Genomic DNA, 24,111 nt, shown 5'->3' on the forward strand with positions numbered 1-24,111 from the left:
AGGGAGAAAGGGGAAGATATACCCAACTGAATGCAGAGTTCCAGAGAATAGCAAGGAGAGACAAGAAGGCCTTCTTAAATGAACAATGCAAAGAAATCGAGGAAAACAACAGAATGGGAAAGACGAGAGATCTCTTCAAGAAAATTGGAGATCTCAAGGGAACGTTTTGTGCAAAGACGGGCATGATAAAGGACAAAGAAGGCAGGGACCTAAGAGAAGCAGATGAGATTAAGAAGAGGTGGCAAGAATACACAGAAGAACTATACAGGAAAGATCTGAATGTCCCTGATAGCCATGATAGTGCGGTCACTGAACTTGAGCCGGACATCCTCGAGAGTGAAGTCAAGTGGGCCTTAGGAAGCATTACTAACAACAAAGCTAGCAGGAGATGACAGTATTCCAGCCGAGTTATTTAAAATCCTAAAAGATGATGCTGTTAAAGTGCTGCATTCAATATGCCAACAAATCTGGAACACTCAACAGTGGCCACAAGACTGGAAAAGGTCAGTTTACATTCCAATTCCAAAGAAGGGCAACGCCAAAGAGTGTTCAAACTACCGCACAATTGCGCTCATTTCACATGCCAGCAAGGTGATGCTCAAAATCCTACAAGCTAGGCTTCAGCAGTATGCGAACCGAGAACTACCGGAAGTACAAGCTGGGTTTCGAAGAGGCAGAGGAACTAGAGATCAAATCGCCAACATTCGCTGCATCATGGAGAAAGCAAGAGAATTCCAGAAAAACGTCCATTTCTGCTTCATTGACTACGCTAAAGCCTTTGATTGTGTGGATCACAACAAACTGTGGCAAATTCTTAAAGTGATGGGAGTACCAGACCACCTTACCTGTCTCCTGAGAAACCTGTACGAGGGTCAAGAAGCAACAGTAAGAACCAGACATGGAACAACCGATTGGTTCAAAATTGGGAAAGGAGTACGACAAGGCTGCATATTGTCGCCCTGCTTATTTAACTTATTTGCAGAGTACATCATGAGAAATGCCGGGTTGGATGAATCAGAGGTCGGAATTAAGATTGCTGGGAGAATTATCAACAACCTCCGATATGCAGACGATACCACCCTAATGGCAGAAAGCGAAGAGGATCTCAAGAGCCTCTTGTTGAGGGTGAAAGAGGAGAGTGCAAAAGCTGGTTTGAAAGTCAACATTAAAAAAACGAAGATCATGGCATCTGGCCCCATCACTTCCTGGCATATAGAAGGGGAAGAATTGGAAGCAGTGACAGATTTTACTTTCTTGGGCTCCAAGATCACCGCAGACGGTGACTGTAGCCATGAAATTAAAAGACGCTTGCTCCTTGGGAGGAAAGCTATGGCCAACCTAGACAGCATAGTAAGAAGCAAAGACATCACCTTGCCAACAAAGGTCCGTCTAATCAAAGCTATGGTTTTCCCAGTAGTAATGTATGGCTGTGAGAGCTGGACTATAAGGAAGGCTGAGCGCCGAAGAATTGATGCTTTCGAACTGTGGTGCTGGAGAAGACTCTTACGAGTTCCCTGGACTGCAAGGAGGTCAAATCAGTCCATCCTAAAGGAAATCAACCCTGAGTGCTCATTGGAAGGACAGATACTGAAGCTGAAGCTCCAGTATTTTGGCCACCTAATGCGAAGAGAAAACTCCCTGGAAAAGACCCTGATGCTGGGAAAGACTGAAGGCAAAAGGAGAAGGGGACGGCAGAGGATGAGATGGCTAGATAGCATCACGGATGCAATGAATATGAACTTGAGCACGCTCCGGGAGAGAGCGCAGGACAGGAAGGCCTGGCGTGCTATGGTCCATGGGGTCACGAAGAGTCGGACACGACTGAACGACTGAACAACAACAACTTACCAGCAGGTATGTTCATAGAAGTCACAGCTCTTTCTAGCTGATTTTCAGCAATTCATGTTACAGTAACATTTTCTTCTGGAGGGATTTTGATTTTACTAATAAAGTTTCCACTGGCAAATTTAGTCTTCTCTGTTTTGTTTACGGCCCCTCCATTCATAGTCTACTGTACCACTGGCTTAGGGAACCCCTTCATGTGACAGGCTATGGTTTTATGTGATCCACCTGGGCCAGTTCTCTTTGACATTTTGATCTGAAGTTTTTCTTGTACTATCAGTGTAAGTATTTGCCTTTTCTTTAAGCCTACAGCCTCCTGTAAAGTAGTTTCAGAGATGTAATTTCTTGCATCTTGGTACTGTAAACTTGAAAAAGAAGGACTTGATGGCATTCTGGTATTGTCCTTCAGCCAGAATACACTGGCATTTCTGCTGGAAGAGATTGGAGAAGCACTGCCTGTATCCTGTACAATCTGCTTAATAACTTCTCCACTGGGAGTAAGCAACAAATCCAAATAATGCACTGTAATCATAATGGACTCCACCAAACTTTCTGCAGTCAGGGAATATCTGTATTCCCCTGTTGCATTTCTTCTTACATGTGTTAATACGTAAAAACTAGAACTTCTTATAGGTTCTGGATCTCCAGGAATGTAAAACAAAAACTCCTGAGGTGGAGAATTACCATTTCCTGAACTTTTTAGGGTGAACATCACATTCTTTAATTGTATTTCTTTGTGAAAGTACCTGAATTTTAACCTCCTCTATAGGTCAGTGAATGTCAAAGACCACTGATTCTGACCATATAGTTTCTTGTCCAGTTGTCCCAAAATATGTCACTATGCAGGTGAACTGTGCATCGGTGATATTGGTTGTTGGCTTATAATCTAGAGAAGATATCACAGTAAAAAGTCCCCTGGCTCTAGCCACTTTTCTTTGTGTATTTATGACAACAGCACCTTCAAGAGGTTGCAAAACAACTCAGTTTTTGAACCATGCCAGGTTTCCTTCTGGATAACCACCTTTTGCAATACATTTCCGGAGCATTTTTAGTTCTGTTTCTAGAATCTTTTCTTGACTTATAATTTCAGGTTGTGACGGCTGTTTGAACACCCTGACTATTGTAGCCTGTTCAAAGACAGTGTCCTCTGTTACGAATCTCTTTTCATCACCAGTTCTTGCATTGTGAATTGATAGGGTATAATTTCCTGAGAGACTTCATCAGTCTTTATATTCCGGCACATCGTCAAACTGCACATTTTCTTTCGGCGGCAGATCTGAAAGCGATAAAGGAAGGCTTGCTTAACATTTCGTATTTCCGTTTTCCGAACAGAAGGTCATGAGGGACCTCTACGTGGCAAGGCAAAACAATGGCATCTCCGTAGCCTGTGCTTACTGCGGACAGCCCAAGTCCCGGCCGCAGGCAAAGGGCAGAGAGCAGCAAGCCCAAGAGAAGCTGCAGCGGCGGCGGCTGCGGCTCGCCGCGGAGAGAGACGGCGGCAGAGGGGGTCTCCATCCTGCCTCCCCGCAAAGCGCCCGGCGAACGGCGCCTTCGGGCGCTGCTCCTCCTGAAGGGAAGAAAGCGCGAAGGGCGAAAGCGCGGGCGGCTGCTCTCTCCGGCTCTCCTTCGGCGGCGGCGGCGCTCTTGCCCCAAGGGAAACGACAAGCGGCCAAGAGCTTTCAGGGGGCCTGTGCGGGGAAGGGCGCGAAAGAAGGAGGAGGGCGCGGGCGGCGGCACCAGCGGGGCCCTGCGATGAGCAGTGCTGCAACGAACACTTCACAGAGGCATAGCTGTAGCATTATGAGAGGGAGGAAAAACTCTCTCCATTTTCTTCCCAACATGCATCATCGTATAAACCTCTGCCACATTTTTCTTTCCCCTCCCCCCTCCCCCCTCCCCCCACCTACAAAGCCCCACAGGCTTTCAACTCCCCTCACAGGCAATGTGCTCCAGCTCTTTGATCAGTTGTGGTTGCCTGCGCCTTTTCCAGCCCTGCGGTATCCCTTTGGAGATGGGGTGTCCATCCGAATGAGGCTACGCTCCAGATTTTATATAACGGAATTAGGAAATGGGAGTTTTATTTCACGCTCTTTCCCTAACAAGCCTTAGTATGGAATCTGCCTTTTTCCACAGCTGCAACTCACCAGCTTAGTGCTTCCACTGACTCAGATGATCAGATCTCTTATGAACCTCAGTACTGTGGCGGAATTCCCTGTATAATTAGACTGTACGTGAGAAATGCTGATGTAGCTTCTTAGTTTTTTCCTTGCACTATCGGTTCAAGGAGCCCTTGGGGCACTTCTTTATTTGAATTCCTGCAAGGTGCTCCCAGCTGTTAAGAGTTTTGCCTCTATAACAATGCATCAGTGATTATGTGAACATTTGAGCTGCTTGTGAATAGCTTATCCATATGTTCTTTAACCTCATATGAGAAAAAGGTAGGACAGAGAAAAGATAATTGGTATGTGTGGCACCATCTGATTAAGACTTAAATTATGTGTTTGGTATCCATTTTGCTTCACACTTGAAAAGCAGACACATTATAGATCCTAGTGATAAGCAAATGTGTGGCCAAAAGGACCAAGGAGAGACAGAATATGCCTTTCTGCTCCAAGAAGAATCTTGTGGCACCTTAAAGGACTAACAAATTTATTGTAGCACAAGCTTTCATAGAGTCCACTTCATCAGATGCTGATGGACTCCAGCCTACAAAAGCTTATGCTGGGAGGGAGCAATCCTATGGCCCCTAGACAGCTGCCAGACAGCCATAGGATATGGCGTTCTCTGGAGAACCGACTTCCCCGTCAGTTCTCCAGAAAACAACAACCCTATCCTCCGTGCTTGCCGGAGAAGTGCAGAGGGACCAGAAAGGGGCGTATCTGGAGGGGCATTCTGGGGTGGAGGCCAGCCTCCTCCCCTGCTCCATCCTCCAGTGGCTAGACAGCCGCAATCGGCTGTCTAGCCAAAAAAGCAGGGCAGAAGCACAGAGGGAACGATCCCCTCCGTGCTTCTCCTGCACTTCTCCTGCCCTGCGTTGGATAGGCGGTCGCCTCTGAGTTCGGAGGCAGCCGCCTCTCTAGTTAGGATTGCGCCCTAAGTCTTTTAAGATCCTACAAGACTCTTTTGTTGGTTTTGCTGTTACAGACCAACACAGTGCTCCTCTGGAAGTTATTTCTGCTCCAGAAGTGAATGAGAGACCATTGCCTTCCCTAAGAAGGTACCTAGTAACCACACTGCATGACTGTGGGAGGACAGAAAGTGGCCCTCATCCAATAGAATTAACTTAGATCACTGTCTGAGATGGCCTGTCAAAAGAAATAAAACTGAACTAAAATCAGTTCAGTTGCTTGCTGTAGCGCACACAATAGCACTAGAGAAGCCACCGTGTCCTGTGTATCTCTGCCCTGTTACCTGGACCATGTGTTTCGGTTGTCATCACCTCATTCTTTTCTGAGCTGACAGAAAGCAAAAGGATCCCGTGTACTTTGGCTAGAGTGTTGCTGTTGCGCCATCTTGTGGCAAATCTCTCAGCTAGCAGATAATTTTTATTTTGCACTAGTGCCTCCCGCAGACCTCCAATGGAGGAGATCTCACTGCCTATTTAAATCATCTCAGACTATTAGGACGTTTCCCCATCACCTCAGACTCCTGTTTAAGATCTTTCTGCCTTAAATCCACTTATCTCTTCCAACAAACATACCTATATCTTAAATCCTATCTTCCACTTACCAGGTTTTGTGGGAATGCATCAGTTGTGGGGGAGGTGTGCCTTAGAACTTCCTATCTGCTGGATTCAAGCTAAAAAACTATTCCCACGCCACCCCAGCCCTCTCAAACACTGATGTCCCTTCTGTTATTACATGACACCAACAGTACTCCAGCGAGATGTAATAGATATAGTGTTGGATTTTTGATGTGGGCCAGTCTCAGCCTAACCTACTTCACTGGGCTGTTGTGAGGCTTAAAGGGGATAGGGTGCAGGACAGGACCATGTATGCCACCCTAAATCACTGAAGGAAGATTGGGATGAAAAGTGCACTAAAGAAAATTCAATAAAATACTGGTATAACCATTGGTGGAGGAAGTTTGACAGTCAACCCATTTAACTTTTCTACCGGTGCATGGAAAGAGGCACTCTGGCCAATTTAATTCCACATTTGCTGAGGGGTATGTTTCTTGCACATATTCTTTAATAATTGCTGAGTGTGCCCAATCGCACCTGTGCCCCAGCATTAAAACGGGCACAATTTTTTTCACGATTGCTCTAGATAGAAGTGGTTCACTAGCAGTGAGGTTACAGGATATGGTAGCTTGTTGTGGGATTCTCTGGGATCCAGTGAAGGTGAAGATCACACACATACACCTCCTGGTACTTCCAGGAGAGTCAGGGTGAAAATGCATGATCCCTAGAGGACAATTATGAAATTACTTCCCCAGCGCTCCTATTCCCCCTCTGCACACCCCCACCCAAGATTTTGCCCTCCACACATTTTAATCCAGAATATCTAATCGTATTTCCCTAAAATGAATATATTGGGTGCTACACTGCACGCACAAAAATGCGTACGCAAATCTTCCAGAAAACTTTATTCTTCCATTAAAATCAGACACTTAAATGCAAAAACCTAAAGTAACACTGAAAAGTAATAAAAGTCTCCTGCTGGCAGCTAGTTTAGAGCTTGGACTGCAAAAAGCTTAGCCTGCTACCTTTGGACAACACCTAGGAGACAGCATGGGTGCTGGCCAATCCCTCTGAACAAGGCCCTGCTTTTCACAGGCAGCACGGTCAGTTCCACCAGCTCCCTTCCATTATGAAGCTTTGCACTTGGGCATAACCTCACCCAAGTGAAGTTTAGTGAAGCAAGGGACTTAACATCTCTGAACTCCCCTCATTGTAATGATGGCCAGGTCCACTTGGTCCTGGGCATGCTCACTTTCCTAGCTTTTGTGCAGCATAACCTATTACAGAGACTCGGGCTTTCCCCTTTGCCAGGGAAGGCCTCTTAGAGCAAAACTCCTCTTGGCTCCTGCCTCTTGATCTCATAGCTTCATGAGACGAGCAATTTGATTCCTCCGCCTTCGTTCCCCTTTCCATGTCTTGGTTTTGATGTGGAACTTGAGCATCTCTGCCTTGAAGTCCTGGTGATGCATGGGGCAGTAACTCTGGGGCTCACACAGCTCCTAAGGGAAAGGGAGATGCATAAGAATAGATGGACTGATTTTTTTTTTTTTTTTTAGCATAGGGTCTAGTGAATTCATCACAAAAATATTAAACTGCAACTTAACCGCCCCCCGCCCCAGTACATTTCTGGCTCTTAGGGGTGTAGAGGGGAAAATGCCTGAAGCCTTATGGACAATTTCTGCTAAAAGCTCAGAAAACAGGAGGTGTGAATGAGACTTGAACAGGTAGAGGAAGAATTCTGCATCCTAAACATCAGGGATGGGGAATGTGTGGCTTTCCAGATGTTGATGGAGTGCAACTCCCATCACCTCTTACCATTGGCTGTACTGGCTAGGGCTGATGGAAGTTGCAGTCCAACAACATCTGGAGGGCCACACGTCCCCCCCCTGGGACAGGGTAAAAGACAGGGTAAAACTACTCTACATACAAAACATCAACATAAGCACCCAAATCTTAGGATGATATGATAGGTTCCTATGTAGTAACATTCCATCCCCTTTAGTCAAGGGTGGTAGCTTGTGGCCCTCCAGATGTTTTGGCCTACAACTCTCATCAGCCCTAGACAACATAGCCAGTGGCAAGGGATGATGTGAGTTGTACTCCAAAACATCTAGAGTCGCCTATCTCTGCCTTATGTCAACCACTGTGCTGTTACCTTATACTGTAGGAAGAAGTCCTTGTAGCCACCCTGAAGGACATAAAGTTCAGGGTAGTGCAATGCAGGATACTCGTTCATGGCTCGGTCTTCTTCCCTCAGATAGCGGCACCTTCAAGCACCAGGAAGACAAGTACAATAAGCAAAAAGGCAAAGGGAGGTCATCCTATCTGGCAAGGGCATCCAAAACCAGCTCTTCTCCTGCTCCTGAAAGTTATTTGTCCCCTGCCCCCTGCCTTACTGGGCCCCACACTCACATCTTGGGGCCTCTTTCAGAGGAATATTCACAGTGGAACACAAGGATGAGGCGCTTCTGTGGCACCGACGGGAGAAGGGGCTTCTTCAGGAAGTATTCAAATAGATCATCCTGCCTGTGGATATTCAAAGCCCCCTTGTGGTGGGAAACAAATGTTCAGCAACATGAAGGGAAAACAGCCCTCACATACCTCCCAAGGAGCCGTTCCTTCCCTGAACAGGGTTCATACAGCATTACGAATCACTCACCTTGATGTGCCCTCCACGATATTCATAGGGGTAGCGACAGTCAATGATGCAGAACTTTTCTATGAGGCTCTGGAACTGATCATGGAGCAGAGCAGCCATCTAGAAGAACAGCAGAATAGCACTCAAGTTCAACGAGGCACCATCTGTCAGCTTTGCCTACCTTACAGGGTTGTTGCTAGGACAGAAATATAGCAAGCTGCCTTGTACCATGTCAGACCATCTAGCTCAGTATTGCCGACGTTGACTGGCATGCAGAGCATGTGCTCTATCCCTGAGCTATGGTCCCTCTGGGATATGGATAAAATGTTTGTGTAATTGGGAGGGGAGAGAACCATGGATGCCACCTGAGCGTCTTGGAGGGAGGGTGGGATAAAAATGAAGAAAACAGAACGACAGGCCCCTCCCCTTCTCACCAGTATATGGCTGCCTAGCAGCTCCTAAGGCAGAGCCAGCTGGCACCACTAGAAGGCAGACTGTGATACAGCTGGGATAATTCAGATGGTGCACAGAAGAATATTAAGGACAGACAGCTAGACCCCCAGAGCAGGCCCTGGGACCTACAGAACCAATGGAGGCTAAAGGAAAGGGGTGTGTGTGCGGAGCCGGGTTCTGCTGACGTGAAGGGGAGATAGAGAAAATATATAGGGGTCAAGAATGGACATGGACACATCCAAGCAGTAGTGATTGCTTACAGTCTCTGAAGTGATGTATCTCAGCTCCTGCTGCCTTCCTGCTACTGTGGGCAGTGAATACACCTACAGAGACACAACCACACTCCATTTCTGCCTTTGTAATAACTCCAGAGGCCCCTGGCTCTTTTGAGCCCCAGCTACACAAATGCTGAAACCAAGGCTGTTTACTCAGGAATAGGCCCCACTGCATTTAGTGGGTGCACATCTGAGGAAACACGCAAATATTTGGGCTGCAAGTGATTTATGTAGCAATACTGAACATACTTATTAACTCCCTGTTCAAAAAATGTCCCCTGCACTTTGAAAAACAGTACAACCGCCTACTTGGTTTTTATGCTAGCCTGAGTTTTCTGCAAGATTACAAGGCAGAGTTTCAAAAGTTATAGAATCCTCTAGTTTGAAAACTCATAAGATAATTCTGTAAACTGGGGGAAAGTACATATTTTATTAAAATAGTCAGGATAAGATTAACATGGGGGGGGCAAGCAACACAATTGTAATACAGTGGAGTGGGGGTAAAGAGGCAGCATGGAGTGCAATGACTCCACCACCCTCAGAGAGAAAGACCTGATGGGAACACTCACTGTGGTCGAAATATTATTTGTATTATTCTTGTTTTCCAATTAGTTTGCAATTAGTATAATCACCCGGCATTTTATGCAGCATCTCCCTCCAAGAATTTAAGTCCACCATATTGCTATTTAACTCTCAGTACCGGAGCAATTGCTCTGCTTAACTCCAAAATAAGAAATGCTCTAGTTAAAGGAACAGCAAATGGCAACCCCATTGGTGACCCTGAGCAGTTGCCCAAGTATGCTTTTCAGTCCATTTGCTGAGAACAGCCACTTTTCATGGGGAGCAATTGTTACACTTTTGGTTGCTAGTGACAGTGGCACCGAGGCCAAACTGTACCGGATTGAACTGTCTGTGAATTAGTACAGCAAAGTTATAATTGGAAGAACTGTGTTTAATATATTCTCCAAGAAACATACCCACACCCGCAAATTGCAGACCAGGTGACAGAGGCTATAGGGAAAAAAACTGTGGGCTGTGAAAACTCAAGCAAAACATACTTAAGAGAGCAATCCTATGGCCCCTAGAGAGCGTCTGGGGGGCCATAGGACAGTTAGGATTCCTGGATCCGAGGTCAGAGCCAGGAGTCCAAGCTCCCTGCCACCTCCACCTCCCAGCCAGCGCAGACAGAACTGTGCCGCCTGCCCCTCCAAGGCTGCAAAGGCAACCTCGGAGAGGAGGGAAAGGGGGCAGTTCTGTGGGAGAGGACTGGGGAGGCTGGCTTATGAAGAATCCTCCAGCCTCCTTCCTGCCTGCCCTGCAGAGCCCCAGCTAGATGGGCAAAAAAGCCTGTCTAGCAAAAATGCAGAGTGGGAGGAGCACCTCCATGCTCCTTCCGCTCTGCATAAGATGCCCATCGGCCTCCAAGTTTGGAGGCCGATGGGCATCCCAATAGGATTGCCCCTTAAGTGTTAGACACAGTCCAGTGTGGACTCCCACTTCAGAAACCCTGATGTTCAGTGTCAAAGGCCTGAGTCACACATGGGCAGCCTCTTATAATACAACCACCTGGGTGGAACTCCACATACCCCAACCATTATGCAAGTAGCTCCACAATCAATTTTGGTGTATTTGCATCATGCCAGTATGAAAACACAGAACAGGGGCTGGGCAGGTTGTACCGGTGTAGTTAAGATCTGCCATAAGTGTGTGAGGTGCTGCTCACACAAGCCAATTATTAGCTGGAGCTCCACCCACACAGTTGCATTACAAGCGGTCTCCCAAGCGGGTCACAGAATCGGGACACAGTTAGTGTGGTCTATCAATTTACATCCAAGGTTTCCATATTGGTTGGTACCAGCCCCCCCCCCCCCCCCCAAACAGGAGACATTGTAGACAGGGGGTGTTTAAACATGCAGGAAGTCTGCATCTTCCAGTACCGTTTAGCAATTAAGAGGAGAGGTTCTGCCTACTGATTCTGCGCTGACAGACAAAAACAACAACATTCTCTCTCCCCCTCCCCACAACCCAACAAAGGTGACAGAAGCCAGAAGAAACCTACACTGGAGAAATCTCCAATCAGCTGCCTGAAGCTGTAGTCTTGATCAAGTGCTCTGACAATCTCAATGTCAGAAAGGGAGGCCGTTTTCTTCAAAAGTATAATCTAGAAACAAGCAGGCAGAGTCATCAGCAACATGTAAGCCAAATATGTCACTGGTCAGCAACCTCATTTGTGTCTCTGTTTCTACAAGTGCAACGCTAGGATTGACTGACAGCTCTTACGTCCTGCCAACTGCCTCCCTAACAGCTCTCGGCACAGCATTCTCCACTAAGACCCAAGGGTTCAGGCAACAGGCCCTGGAGATCAGGTCCTGGAACCAAGTAGGATCTTACCCCATCTGGCTCCTCTTGGATTGGGCTGCGCCTCCGTTTCACCTTGATGGGAGTTCCATCATCTTGGCTCTTTACTGCCTTCTTCAGCACGGGCCTGTTCAGTTTCTCTGGCAGCGATGGAGAGCGGAACAGGCGGCTTTTGTTCATGGAGACCTGCTCAGAGCAGCATGTAAACAGGAAAGTCAAGGAAGCCGGGATGGGGGGGAAGTTGGGAGGGGAAACAGGAAAGTAAAGAAAGGGGGTGGGAAAACTCACAAGTCCCTCACAAGTAAAGAAGGGGGGGTGGGAAACCCCTCACAAGTCCCTTACCTCATTAAGGAGGCTTCAGAGCTCCTGTAGTTGGATGGTGAGCAGCACCAGCCTCATTGTCAGGATTTTACTTTTTGGTCATTACTAGATAGATGTTTCCTTGCACTAAGTTAACTGCATTCTTTCATCTCAGATGGACTTGACAGCACTGCCACCACCTCCTCAGCAGTTATTCCACTAAAGGTTTTATTAGCCCACATACATTTATGCTAGCTCTTTGTACCCTAAAATAATTATTTTTGTGTGGGGTTTGGGGTTGTTTTTGTTTTTTTTAAGAGTCTATCTCCTACCGGGTCACCGAGAGAACATCTTACTTGCTAGAAGCAACCAGGCAAAAGGCTGGGTTTGCTATATAGTAAATTAAAGTTCATACTCACCTCACTGACATTGATGTCCTGGGTAAGGAGGGGTCCAGACAGCAAGGTAGCCATGCTGGAGTGGTGCCCAGCAAGTGGCTTCTAAGGGAAAAACACAGAAAAATAAATACAGAACCCAAGGAGGGTGACCAGGTGCAAAGGAGAGCAGGGCTCCTACGCCTCTAATAATTATGAAGCAGAGGGCATTTCAGCAGGTTTATGATGCCTGACAAGCAACACCTGCTGAAATTGCCTTTTCTACACAACCATTAAAGGTGCAGGGGCCATGCCCCCTTGGTCACCCTAAACCTAAGGAATATTTCATTGTACCGAGTATGAAGCCTGGGAAACGTAGAGCCACTTCTGCTCATAAGAACACAGCATAACCTTCCCTTTAATTCCATTGACATAGATAAGATTTAGGCTACAACCCTACGGTCTGTCAGCAGGCCTCCAGTGGGCTGCGGGATGTTGTGGGAGTGCTGCTCTGTGGCTCCTGCTGTGCTGGCAGACAGCTCCGCTGACGTAGCTGTACTGCTGGTGGCCTTATGCTGACCAGGGAGGGACTCTGTTACCACCCTGCTTTATCATTATGATGTTGGAATGTTTTTAAGATGTCCTTCATGTTTTCAATTATTTTTATCTTGTTTCTGTATTATGTTGCATTTTAATAGGAACCACCTGGGGATTTTAATATATGATGTTATAAGCAAACATAACAAACCCTGCTGTGTCATGCCTTTTAGGCAAATGGTATAAAAAGGATAATGAGATTCACTTATTAAACCAGGGACGCATACTTCACTCCATGTGGAACTGGGAAAAGTATGAATTGCAAGTGTTTATAGAGCATATCCAGGTGTTGCGAAAATAAATGTTTTTCCCCAGTTTTGCACATGGGGCTGCCTTTGCCAAATAGTTCTCAGCACACGTTATTCATACATCAGTATTTCTGGGCTAATGGTACACACATATCCCATCTAAATAAGTGTAAAAACGGTAAGGTGATTAAGAGGAAAATCCTCAATAACTTTTAGGATCTCATGCCATCCATAGCTGGCAAGAACTCCTTTTCCATTCTCTCAGATTTCCTGATCTGCACAGGTGTCCATGGGGGTGATCCTCTCACACCCTTCTCACCTCAGCCTCTTCCTGCTCATCAGGGCAAAGCTCTGGAAAGCCATCCAAGACCTCTGGAATTCTTGGTGGTGCCACTGCAGCAATTGGGCTGCCAAGATCTTTCATCTCATACTCCTCTAGATCCCCTGCGTCCTGTCAGGAGAAGAGGCTCACAGGGGTCATCCTCTGCTTCTCAACCATGAACATACTTATTATAGCTCACAGACATAAAACACTGATATACACTTAGTTTCTCCCAGAACTGCTATACATCTGTGACTATATGGATAATTAGCCTCCTGTATTAGCTTTCTGTACCATTACTGAGACTTGATTGGATGTTCTAAGCAACTGATATACATTCACTTGCTTTTTTGCCTTGAGCCCCTGATGTTCCTGTAAGCGTACCTGCTCTTTTTCTTAGTTAAGGTCATTCCAAACGCAACTGTATGTAACTGCACATAAATGTATTCCCTCAGTGATCCACACCTCTCTAGGAACAAAGGACAGATGATGCCCCTCATAATGATGGCTGGCACTTACATCCTAAGAAGGCATAGAGGCCCCATTCATGGAGGAATTGGCTTGTAGCATTCACCACCTTTACTTGCATCTCTGCTGGAACATTAAGCTCGGGATGCAAGTAATTCTGAGCTCTCTGTCCAGATGCGTCACCTCCATTCATCATTCCTACAGAGAAATACCTGCGTCATGGAACGTCAATGACTCACTTGAATTGACCATTTAACTGAAGTGCCCCATTAGGCAAGTGCTTCTAAGGAAAGATTTGTTTTTGTAGAAGTGGGGAGATTTGTAAACCCATCATACACAGATTCCCCTATATCAGTGTAGCTCAGCCTTTCCCAACTTGATGCCCTCCAGATGTTTTGAACCACAGCTCCCAGCATTCCTGCCCATAGGCCATGCTGGGTGGGGCTGATGGGAATTAAAGTCCCAAAGATCTGGAGAGCATTAGGTTGGGGAAGGCTGGTGTAGATGATACTGGACATGCCATAAATCAGATACTCCAAACCGACATTTACATGTGGTAAAACACCTAGAGCAGACGGATACCTTGTATCCATACCCAGGCCTGGCTGATGTTTCCAAACCTATCGATTAGCTAGTAAACAGTACTGACTCACCAGCATTGCAGTATAACAGGTCAGCTGTGAGTCCGGTAGTCTCTTCTGGAACAGCAGGGACCTAGGCATGTGCCATCCTGGGTGCTTAAACAGGCTGCCCTCCTATGAGGAGATAAGCAAGGGAGGTAGAAGTGGCCCTACCTCTAGAATCAAGAACATAGGGAAGTTTCAGAAAAGCCAGGGCAACATCACTGCCATGAAATGGGAAGGAAGTGCCTAAAGGCTGTACCCTTTAGCCCTCCAGAGCAGAGACCTCAGTCTGCCTGCCATCCTGCCCCTTACAAACACTTAAGAGGAAAACCCACCTGCTGCGACAGGTACTCACATTCTCCTTGTTCGTGGAAGGACTGATCTCCTTGCTAACTTGGTGGATGTAGCTTGGGGTTCCCGGTGTGCTGCACAGTACCTGGGGCTGAAATGCCAAGGGGGGGGGGGGAACCCACAATGTTTTCTGCAAATAACACTGATCATGAGTTTTAGAGTAGCAGCAACTGATGCCCCCAAGTCTTCCAATTCATCTCACAGCTTCCCCGGCATCTGTACATCCCAGATGGTGACAGAATTCCATTTCCAGCAGACAGGAAATACTCACCTGGATCAACTGCACACACTGCCTCCTTGAGCCTCTGTGCGGAGAAAGAGATCGCTGGTCAGGGAACCTTGGTATGGACTAGTTTGTCTTTCCAGCACCTCAGAGTTGCACTGAGATAACAACACTTGGCAGGGCAAGGACATCCCCCTCCGCACAAGTCTCCTAGCCTTTCCCAAGGCTCATTGGATAAGCTGGACATCACTTTACTGTCCACCCTCTAGTTTATTAAAAGGACAGCTCATCTTTTGCAAACTGGCTGTAAACTCAAGCTGCCGATTCACTGTTCATATTTCCAATATCTGAGGACAACCTGAAAAAGACACATTAAAACGAAATCCAAAACTCTTTTTATTCTCACAGTGCCTAGCAAAGACCAAATCCTTAACAGGCTGGCACTGCATGTACCTTGGCAAGGAAAGAGGAATAAATTACTGTACTGTGCAAGTGCTTTTGTGTGGTCTTCTTGTCTATAAATTCTGATGTGCAAAAGATCATCAATCTGAACGGCATCTATGGAATCAACACTGACTCAGGGACAGAAACTTAGGGATGTGGATTTGGCAAGGGGCCAGACACCCACTGCCTGGGCTGAAATTTTCCAGTGGAGAGACACACACAGAGCCAGACATACAGAGAGTCAGGCACCCTTTCCCTGTTCGACTAATCACACCAACATATCATATGAGCGATTTAATGGGCTCTTAAGGCTGAGCAGCCTGGCCTGTATTTCCTTACGTTTGGGGTCAAAGTCAGGGGTGCGAACCATTGGGACTGGAAACATCAGGGGCTTTGGTTACCCAATTTGCCTGGAAGAGTGAAAAAGGCACATCTACTTGTGACCAGGTGCCCTATCAGCCATGCAAGCTTTGCTACATGCAAGTATACCATGCAAGTTGGTAGCAAGCAGTTCTCCAGCTGATTTCCAGTGCATCCCTCAGTGCTGAACAAATTAGTTGTCACTGGGCTAAGAGTGAGCACAAAGGAATTGTTCAGTAGAAAGTACAAAAACTATAACTGGAAAATGATCAATCCCTTGTCAATTGATGAATGGTTTAATAGGATGTGGGACATGGTCTATATGACCAAGCTGACAAATTTAGTAAGGATGAGGGAAGGGAGACAACAGGATAACTTTATAAAAAAAAAAACTTTATTAAAAAGTGGAGTCTTTTTATAGGATTCTGGAATAATAAAGTTCAGGATGTGGTAAATCCATATATGTTAAGTGAAGGGATCATAGGAAATTGTATATGTTTACTGAACAAGTTTATTATAAATTATATACATTTATTGACTTATTGTAAAATGTTATAATATTTATAAGTTGTTGATATTTATTATCCTATGGAAGTTTTGATAGACAGACAGACAGACAGTATTTATATATAGTATAGTTAAATGATTATATTATTATATTTATTACTTAACTCAATTTAAAAAAAAAGAGCCCCCACCAGTGTGCCTCCACTTTCTAAAATCTATAACTAGCAAAGAAAAATACAGCAGAGAAATGTATTACTATTTTTATTACATTCCTATACCACCAAATATCCAAATATACCACTCATTTTAGGTCACAGGATTTTCCCAACAGGCCATTCTTCAAACCATGGAAGAGGTCAGCAACAGAGGTCTTGGAAACATTGACAAGTTATAACACATACTTTCTGCCAAAGAGCCCAAACGCATACATATTTTGCTCAGTTTCACAATATTTCCTAGAAGCTCTTCATTCAAACTCAAAAAAGAAACCACCTGACTGAGAAAGAACTTCTCCTCCCCTCTGCTAAATTCCGTGTTATTCTCAGCTTTGAAAGCAGATCAGCATTGTAAAGCTCAATGAAAATAAAGCTAAATATTGTTAAGCTATAAAAAAAAAAATGTAGGCAGAACTTACAGCCAATCCTGGAGTTCTGCTGAACTCTTCTGATCTGCAGTAGGACAAGGAAAGAAGTCAGCAAGAGACCAAAGCGGGCTCAGGTTTAATATATAACTGATGGGACAAAAGCCTGATGATCTTCCTACCTGTAAAAATCCCTAAGGCAATAGACATACCAGGTAAAAGGCACCACACTTTAAGAAGGATGCAGACAAACTGGAGAGGGTTCAGAGGAGGGCAACAAAGATGATCAGGGGACTGGAAACAAAGCCCTGTGAAGAGAGACTGAAAGAACTGGGCATGTTTAGCCTTGAGAAGAGAAGACTGAGGGGAGATATGATAGCGCTCTGCAAGTACTTGAAAGGTTGCCACAGAGAGGAAGGCCAGGATCTCTTCTCGATCATCCCAGAATGCAGGACACTGAATAATGGGCTCAAGTTACAGGAAGCCAGATTCCAGCTGAACATCAGGAAAAACTTCTTGACCGTTAGAGCAATACGACAATGGAACCAATTACTTAGGGAGGTGGTGGGCTCTCCCACACTGGAGGCATTCAAGATGAAGCTGGACAGCCATCTGTCAGGCATGCTTTGACTTGGATTCCTGCACTGAGCAGGGGGTTGGACTCGATGGTCTTATAGGCCCTTCCAACCCTACTATTCTATGATTCTAAAGCTAAACATCAAGAAAACCTATGGATAGTACACAAGTCCAAGCTAAAATGGTCTAGATGTTTCAAATGGCTCAGCAGACTTTTTACTGATGGATGTGCTATGCTTGCAAAATGTATCCAGGTGCTGTTTAAAATTAAGACACAAAACACAGGAAGCGAAGCTTGCCATAACTCTAGTTTGTGCGGAAAAACCACATCACCAGGACTGGGGAGGGCATAAAGATACATGAACTCATATACTGAGCGTCTGCTTGCATGGGAGCTTCTATTGGTTTGTGTCATGGGGAGAGCAAGCCTATGGCTGCTAGACAGTGTCTAGACGGCCATAGGATTTTTTTGGTTTCTGGGAACAAAGCTTGGTTCTCAGAAACTGCACTCCCCGCCTCTGCCTCTTGTAGGTGGTGCGGTTCTTCCCCATCTCCACGCTCAGAAACGCAGTGTGGAATGGGCAAAAAGTGGGCATTCCCAGGGGCAGGGACTGCAGAAGTGTCATTATGACGCTTCCTATGCGTCATGCGGCCTCCCCCGCTCTCACTCCGACGTCCCCGGCTAGACAGCCAAAACTGGCCCTCTAACTGCAAATGCGGGGTGGCCAGAATGCGGACAGGATCCCCTCTGTGCTCCGCCCACCCTGCATAGGATAGTCGCCCACCTCCAAGTGTCAGAGATAACTGACTATCCCGAAAGGATTGCGCCCTAAACCTTAAGCGCAAGAAATGGAAGGAGTGGGTAACTTTTTTTCTCCTGCAGTCACTCAGTGAATCCCGCTGTGCAGATTGCATAGCTCATGTTGGTCCTACAATCCCTACCACTACATCAGCAGCGCAGAACCTCTTTCAGCTCAAGGGCCGGATTCAATTTTGGAGAAGTTCTCAGGGGCTACATTCTAGCAGTGGGTGGGGCCAAAATACCAAAAATGCCAGCACATTGTAGCTTAAAAATGCCAGCACATTGTAGTTACTTCCTGCCAGTAACTGGGCCTTCAGAGAGGCATTTCAGCCTTTCAGAATAGGGGGAAAACTGCATAAAAGTCAGGAAACCACCAAATGACCAGTGGTTGGGGGAAAGGGGGTGAGGCCAGAGGAAGAGGGTGCGGCCTTGTGGAGAATCCTGGAGGGCCAGATTTGGCCCCCCAGCCCTGAAGGTCTGCACCCCTGCACTACATCTACCACATAGACGAGTAGGTGATCAACACTGGTTGAAGACCAAGGCAAGCTGTGGGGATGAGATGCATTTAATTAGCACATCAGATCCCCTTAAAAAGGTGGGGGGGGGGGATGGAAACACAACCTGGAACTTTCTGCAGTAGATTGTACAATAGAATGAAAAGCTTTGAGGTAAGTTCAAGGTGGGCAAGAGCCTTTCCCTGTCTGGATGCACGGTGGCTCCTGGGCCCCTCTTTGGGCGACTTTCTTACCAGGGATCCCAATACTCAGAGACCAGCACTGGGAGACTTGGTGAAAGTATGAGAAACAATGAGTTCTTTGAATACAAAAGTAAGGCAGTTTTGGAGCCAAGCCTAACTAAGGGTCTATGCAAGGGCTAGGGAACTATTATCAACCCAAGGGACTACTTAGTCCTGGGCCGGGAACCGCATGACAGCAGTGGATGGGACCACTGTCCAATGTGGGTGGAGCCACTGCTGGCATTCACCCACCCCACATTTTAACACACACTCTTCCCAGCTCCACCTCCTAAACTGATCCATACAGATCGGCTGAGAGAAGGGCATTTTTCCTGGTCCCATGCTGAGAGGAAGCTTGCTTACCACTGGGTCAGGGGAAAGTGCTTGTCTTTGATCTGCAGCAGATCGGAGACAAGCCCATTTTCCCTGCCCCAGGGCTGAGAGATCAGAGATAAGCCTTTTCCCCAGCCCCAGTGCTGCAAGGGGACAAAGGGGTTATTCCTGATCTTCTGCAGATTGGAGATAAGCCCTTCCCCATCTCTCAGTGCTGGGGCAGGGAAAGGATTGTGGTCTGGGGAAAAAAATTGGTGGGCCAGATGGGGAACCCCTGCAAACTGTATTTGGCCTAGATCCTGAGGTTCCTCATGCCTGGCCTAGTTTGTTTATTACATTTATGTCCGGCCTTTTTTCTTCCATGGAACCCAAGGCAACTTACATGATTTGCCTCATCTCCATTTTATCCCCACAACAACCCTGTGAAGTAGGTTAGGCTGAGAGTCACTCAGAGAGCTCCATGGCTGAGTAGGAACCAGACCGCGGATCTCTCGAGTCCCACTTGAACGCTCTAACCACTACATCACACTGGCTCTCAATGTTCTATGCCATTTACTGTTCCTTGTTGGTTTCATTTCATAATCCAAAACCAGGAGGTCATTAAGTAACGACAAGGGCCATACAGGACCTATTTTATAATAGCATGTAGCACCAGAGCTTCCACACTCAAATTCCTAGATACCAGAGAGCTTGTTCTATAAAACAGATTAAAACAAATCACTCGAATTTAAGATGAATTAATCCCCATTAAAGATAAATAGAATCCAAATTAGCTTCAGCCCAGATATCCCAGTTTAACTGGTTTGGATACTGGAGTTAATATAAAGGATGGGAAAGGATAAGCTGGTTGATATGCCTGATAACGAAAGGGTATTCTTGAAGATTGTTGTTCAAATGACGAAAGAACAGCAGCAGGAAACAAACAGAGCTGTACTGCTGGCAGCAGTTATTACCAGTTTCCAGTGTTCCTGGTGTTGGGCTGAAGCTGAAGGCAGTTTCCTCTTCCCCATTACTGAGATTGGACAGATCTAGGCAACATCTGGGTGTATCCCTGAAAGAACAAAGCAAGAGGCACGCATGGGTGAAGTTTGACCCGTGTTCGTAATATTGCTATAGTTATTTTAGGCCTGGGTTGGCAGACTCTGGCTTGCAGGATCGTTTTTGTTTTTTACTAGAGCACCAAGGTCTACCAACCAGACATAAAATGGTGGTTCAGGGAGCAGTGTCAATTATCTGCTGCACCCCATGAACCATAAACTGGGATATATATAAATCTCCATGTGAGTTACTACAGATCAGGGATTCTAACACAACACCCTAACACTGGCTGGCAGAGCTGAGCGAAGACCTGGTCAAAAAACAACCAATTAAGAGATGGAATTAACATTTATCCTGATGCTCAGGAGCCTTCAATGCAGCCTTCAGATAATCACAGTCCTCTGGGCTGCAAGTTCGTAGCAGAAAAATCACATTTCATTTATGCAGGCAAGCAGACAAGCGACATACTACATAGAGATCAACCAAGGGTATATTCTTACATCTAGATGCCGTCTCCAATTTTGATAGAAGCGGGACATGCTAAAGACATGGGCGCTGTGCCCTTCTCTTTGTCCTGAACCAGTCATGCTGGAAAATTTTAAATTAGAAAGCTTCGCAGAAGATTATCTGGATAATTCATAATGCCCTCAATTGACTGGGATTGATTTATCACGTTTGACATTTATCTTTATTACTAAACTAGGTGGCTTCATCAAACATTTTTAAAATGTTATTGTTTTTTATTCTATGTTTCTTATTTTTGTAAGCCATCCAGGGACTATGTATATTGAAGGGTGACGCAAAAGCTGACTAAAGAAATACACAAACAAACCTTAATTTTATAAGCTAGAGAAGTATCTCAAACATTTTTCCTAACAACCCAAAGTATTTGAACTGAAATACTTAATTAGGAAAAAAATCATGCTGGCTGGGGAATGCTGGGAGTTGTAGGTCTTTTTTCTGTCTAAACATGCATAGGGTTGTGCCTTTAAATGTTCCAAATGGGACCTGCAACAAAATGTTGCCATCTGGAGTGTTCTTGTTCAGGATGCCAGCCAGACATGCCCTGTCCTTTTTCCAGGTTACTGCATTCCATTTTCCCTCCCCACCAATTTTCCAATTCCACTCCACGCCCAAACACAAACAGTCAACATTCTGTGCCCACTGAGCATACTTGATCCTCTCTGAGCTGATTTTGGCCTCCCACCACCACCAAAGGGTTCTTTTCTAAAAAATCTTTGGTACTTTAACAAATTTCAGGATTTCCCCAAGCCTCCTGATACCTTGCTCTTGTTCGTGGATAGCGCCATTTTGGGTACAAATGGATCCACACTCAAGAGAGTGAGTTTGTTATTAGTATATAGGATATTCAAACAATTTAAAAGATTTACCTGGAAATTATTTGTGCTGGAATATAAATATTTTAAAACAATACAACTCAGAAGCATACACTTCCTGACATTGTTTAAATTTTAAGGAAGATGTGCAGGCACTGAAAACTCTTAAGGAGCTGCACATGTATATTTATTATAGTTATGCATAGCCCATTTTTGAAAGCAGTGAGATGTTCCAGGGGCACAGCACTTCCCCAGGTTTGCTTCCCTTTGGAAGAAGGCCACTGGAGGCGAATTGCTGTTTGTAATATTTGCATCTATTTACAAATATACAGTTTGCTCACAGGAAGAGCCAAAGTCTACTATTCCCATATCAGTAGAGAGACAACCAGCACCCCAAAATACTGTTAGCTTACAGCAGGGGGCTAGAGGGCCACAGCAGGGGTGGGCAACTTCCAAGAAGTTGAGGAGCTCCCCACCGAAACCCACTGGGGTACGCAGCCTACCCCTGCCGAATTTGCTACTGTAGCTGTGGCAAAAAAGCAGGGATTCAGCTTGCAAATAAAACATACACTCCCCATGCACTTTCTTTCCTTGCAGAATTGATGCTTTTTTGGCTACCACTGTGGCAAATTCGGCAGTGGCTGTGCAAAAACAGCCAGGGGTAGCTACATGGGGGGCACATGCTGCCCACCCTGGCTTACAGAGTAAAAAAAGTCAGCTCACTGTGCCTTTCTCTTCATCTCAGTCCAACGCAGACCTGCAGTGTACTTTTTCACAGAGACATTTTCCCCCTACCCCTGTCTAGAGGGGGGCAGGAGAATCCAAATGAGTCAACTCCTTTGACCATCACCTAGTCTTCTTAGGCCCTCTGAACTCCAATGGCAACATGTCACCTGTAGTTTAACTAACAAAGGAATATGCCAGTCCATACCTAGCTCATTAACCCTCTTGTCCCACCCGTATTCTCAATTTATATATGCATGCCTGCGTCTCAGGGATAATCAACTGAAAACCATCACCAGAACTTTAAAACTGTCTAATCTAATTAGTATTGTATCCCCATATTCTGTTAGTAAATTAATTTTATGAGACAGCCCATTTTGAAAAAGAAAAACTTTTCAATACCATAACACTATCATGAACAGAGAGATTTACACTGCTAATGTGCTGAGGTTCCTGAAATCCTGAGTTAGGTTCAAGACTGGGGTAAGAGGTGGTTCCGGAGTAACAGGTACGGAGATCTCAGGATCCCGGAACATATTAAGCACCATCCTGCGGCTAGATCGGAACCCAAGACGTGAACGAGGAACATCAGTCTCTCTGGGGGTGAAATTCTCAGTCATGACAGCACACAGTCTCTGCTGAGCCAACTGTGGACAAAACATCAACTTATTATTTTACAGCCTGCTTTTCCAGTATTGTAACCACAGCAGCTTACAGTACGAAGACAAAACAATGCAATGTGCTCATAGAAATACAGCCAACAATGAAACTGTTAAGAATAGCAATATAAAAGCATGCAACAAGATTACATTCCGACAGCAGTGAGTCTAAAATTAAACTGTAATGTTAAAACTCGGCAGCAGGAGTACTAAAACACGTCGCATGTCAAAAACTCGCCTAAACAGAAACGCCGTCAGGTCGTCAGTCTTAGCCAAATCAATGGCTCTAGTTTACAAACGAAAGTCGCTGCCTCCAGATCTTCGTACGCTGTATTTTAAGGGCAGCCAGAATTTGCGGCCCAAAGCATACGTGACCGACCTCACGTGCACCCCGAGAAGAAAATCCCTTCGCTTGCTCGGCACCGTCCCAAGGAGACCTCGGGAGGCCTCCGCCCACCGGACTACCCGTATTACTGGCGACTCTCCACCACCGGCCGAGGCAGACTTGAAAGTCAACAGAATTCCGAGCACTTAAGCCTACCGCCCGGGCGTCAGCCAATCCCCAACGTCGCTCTCTTCATCAGCCAACCACTGACGCACAAAGGGGGGAACAGTCCCGGCGACGGGTTTAACGGCATTTTAATTGGCGAACACGCGCCCTTCCGTCAATGGGGCTATGGAGCGTCTATTGGGACAGAGCGTGACAGGCGGAGCTTTGTTAACCACGCTTGTTTTTTTTTCGACGACTGTTCGGGAGATTTCCGCCCTCCTTTGTGCTCTCCGCTCATCCAATCGGTTGACAAAGGCCCGCCTTCATTCTACTGCCCTGACACGACAGGCCGGGGATGTGCCACAAGCTCCGCCCTTCCTGTCTATTGGAGGGAGATTTAAACCATGGGAAGGCGGCGATGCGCTTCTCCACGCCCGCGTTGCTGTTTGGGTGCGGGCGATGCCGTTGGGGAGTTCTGCGTCGGATGCCTGGGCTCCCCTGGCCAGGAGGTATCAGCCCGTGGCTTTCGGGGGCGGGGTGGAGCTGCAGAGTGGCCGGAGGACAGCTTGCTGCTGGTGGTTATTCCGTTCTGCTCCTTTTTCTTTCCACCTGAGCGTCAGTCTCTAAAGCTGGCGGGATGGATCCTGCAGAGGCACAGAATAAAACGAGCTGCGGAACATTGCTGTGATGCTCTTTTTCTAGACCGGGCGGTCCAATCGCTCCGAGGCTTTTCTCGGCACCAGCTAACCCTGTCCATGAGTTTCTTCTCCTG

At 46.2% G+C, this 24,111-nt stretch overlaps 1 protein-coding gene and 1 pseudogene across 1 annotated transcript; both read right to left on the bottom strand.

Moving 5' to 3' along the window:
* Positions 1-3,357, bottom strand: part of LOC146354657 (CD166 antigen pseudogene) — a 23,728-nt pseudogene extending 20,371 nt beyond the window's left edge.
* Positions 3,358-6,408: 3,051 nt separating this feature from the next.
* On the bottom strand, positions 6,409-23,419 carry CDC25C (cell division cycle 25C). Its single transcript, XM_084832451.1, has 16 exons — positions 23,088-23,419; positions 22,623-22,837; positions 20,046-20,143; positions 16,700-16,733; positions 14,803-14,836; positions 14,536-14,622; positions 14,211-14,312; positions 13,087-13,218; positions 11,968-12,048; positions 11,282-11,434; positions 10,950-11,051; positions 8,876-8,938; positions 8,184-8,282; positions 7,937-8,070; positions 7,680-7,791; positions 6,409-7,023 (listed from the first exon to the last, which is right to left on the bottom strand). Exons 2-16 carry the CDS (start codon positions 22,808-22,810, stop codon positions 6,883-6,885), a joined length of 1,560 nt encoding a protein of 519 aa, XP_084688577.1. The 5' UTR covers positions 22,811-22,837; positions 23,088-23,419; the 3' UTR covers positions 6,409-6,882.
* Between the last annotated feature and the right edge of the window lie 692 nt (positions 23,420-24,111).

Source organism: Heloderma suspectum, chromosome 2 (assembly GCF_057233095.1).
Source record: "Heloderma suspectum isolate Gila_16-S chromosome 2, 16-S_ref, whole genome shotgun sequence".
Taxonomy (NCBI): Eukaryota; Metazoa; Chordata; class Lepidosauria; order Squamata; family Helodermatidae; genus Heloderma; species Heloderma suspectum.

Excerpts from the sequence above, each read along its gene's own strand:
- CDC25C (XM_084832451.1), bottom strand. The coding sequence starts at position 22,810 with ATGACTGAGAATTTCACCCCCAGAGAGACTGATGTTCCTCGTTCACGT. Across the intron at positions 14,313-14,535 it reads CTTCCACGAACAAGGAGAAT|GAGGGCAGCCTGTTTAAGCA; the intron begins GTGAGTACCTGT and ends ATCTCCTCATAG. Across the intron at positions 13,219-14,210 it reads CCTGTTATACTGCAATGCTG|GACGCAGGGGATCTAGAGGA; the intron begins GTGAGTCAGTAC and ends TTCTCCTGACAG.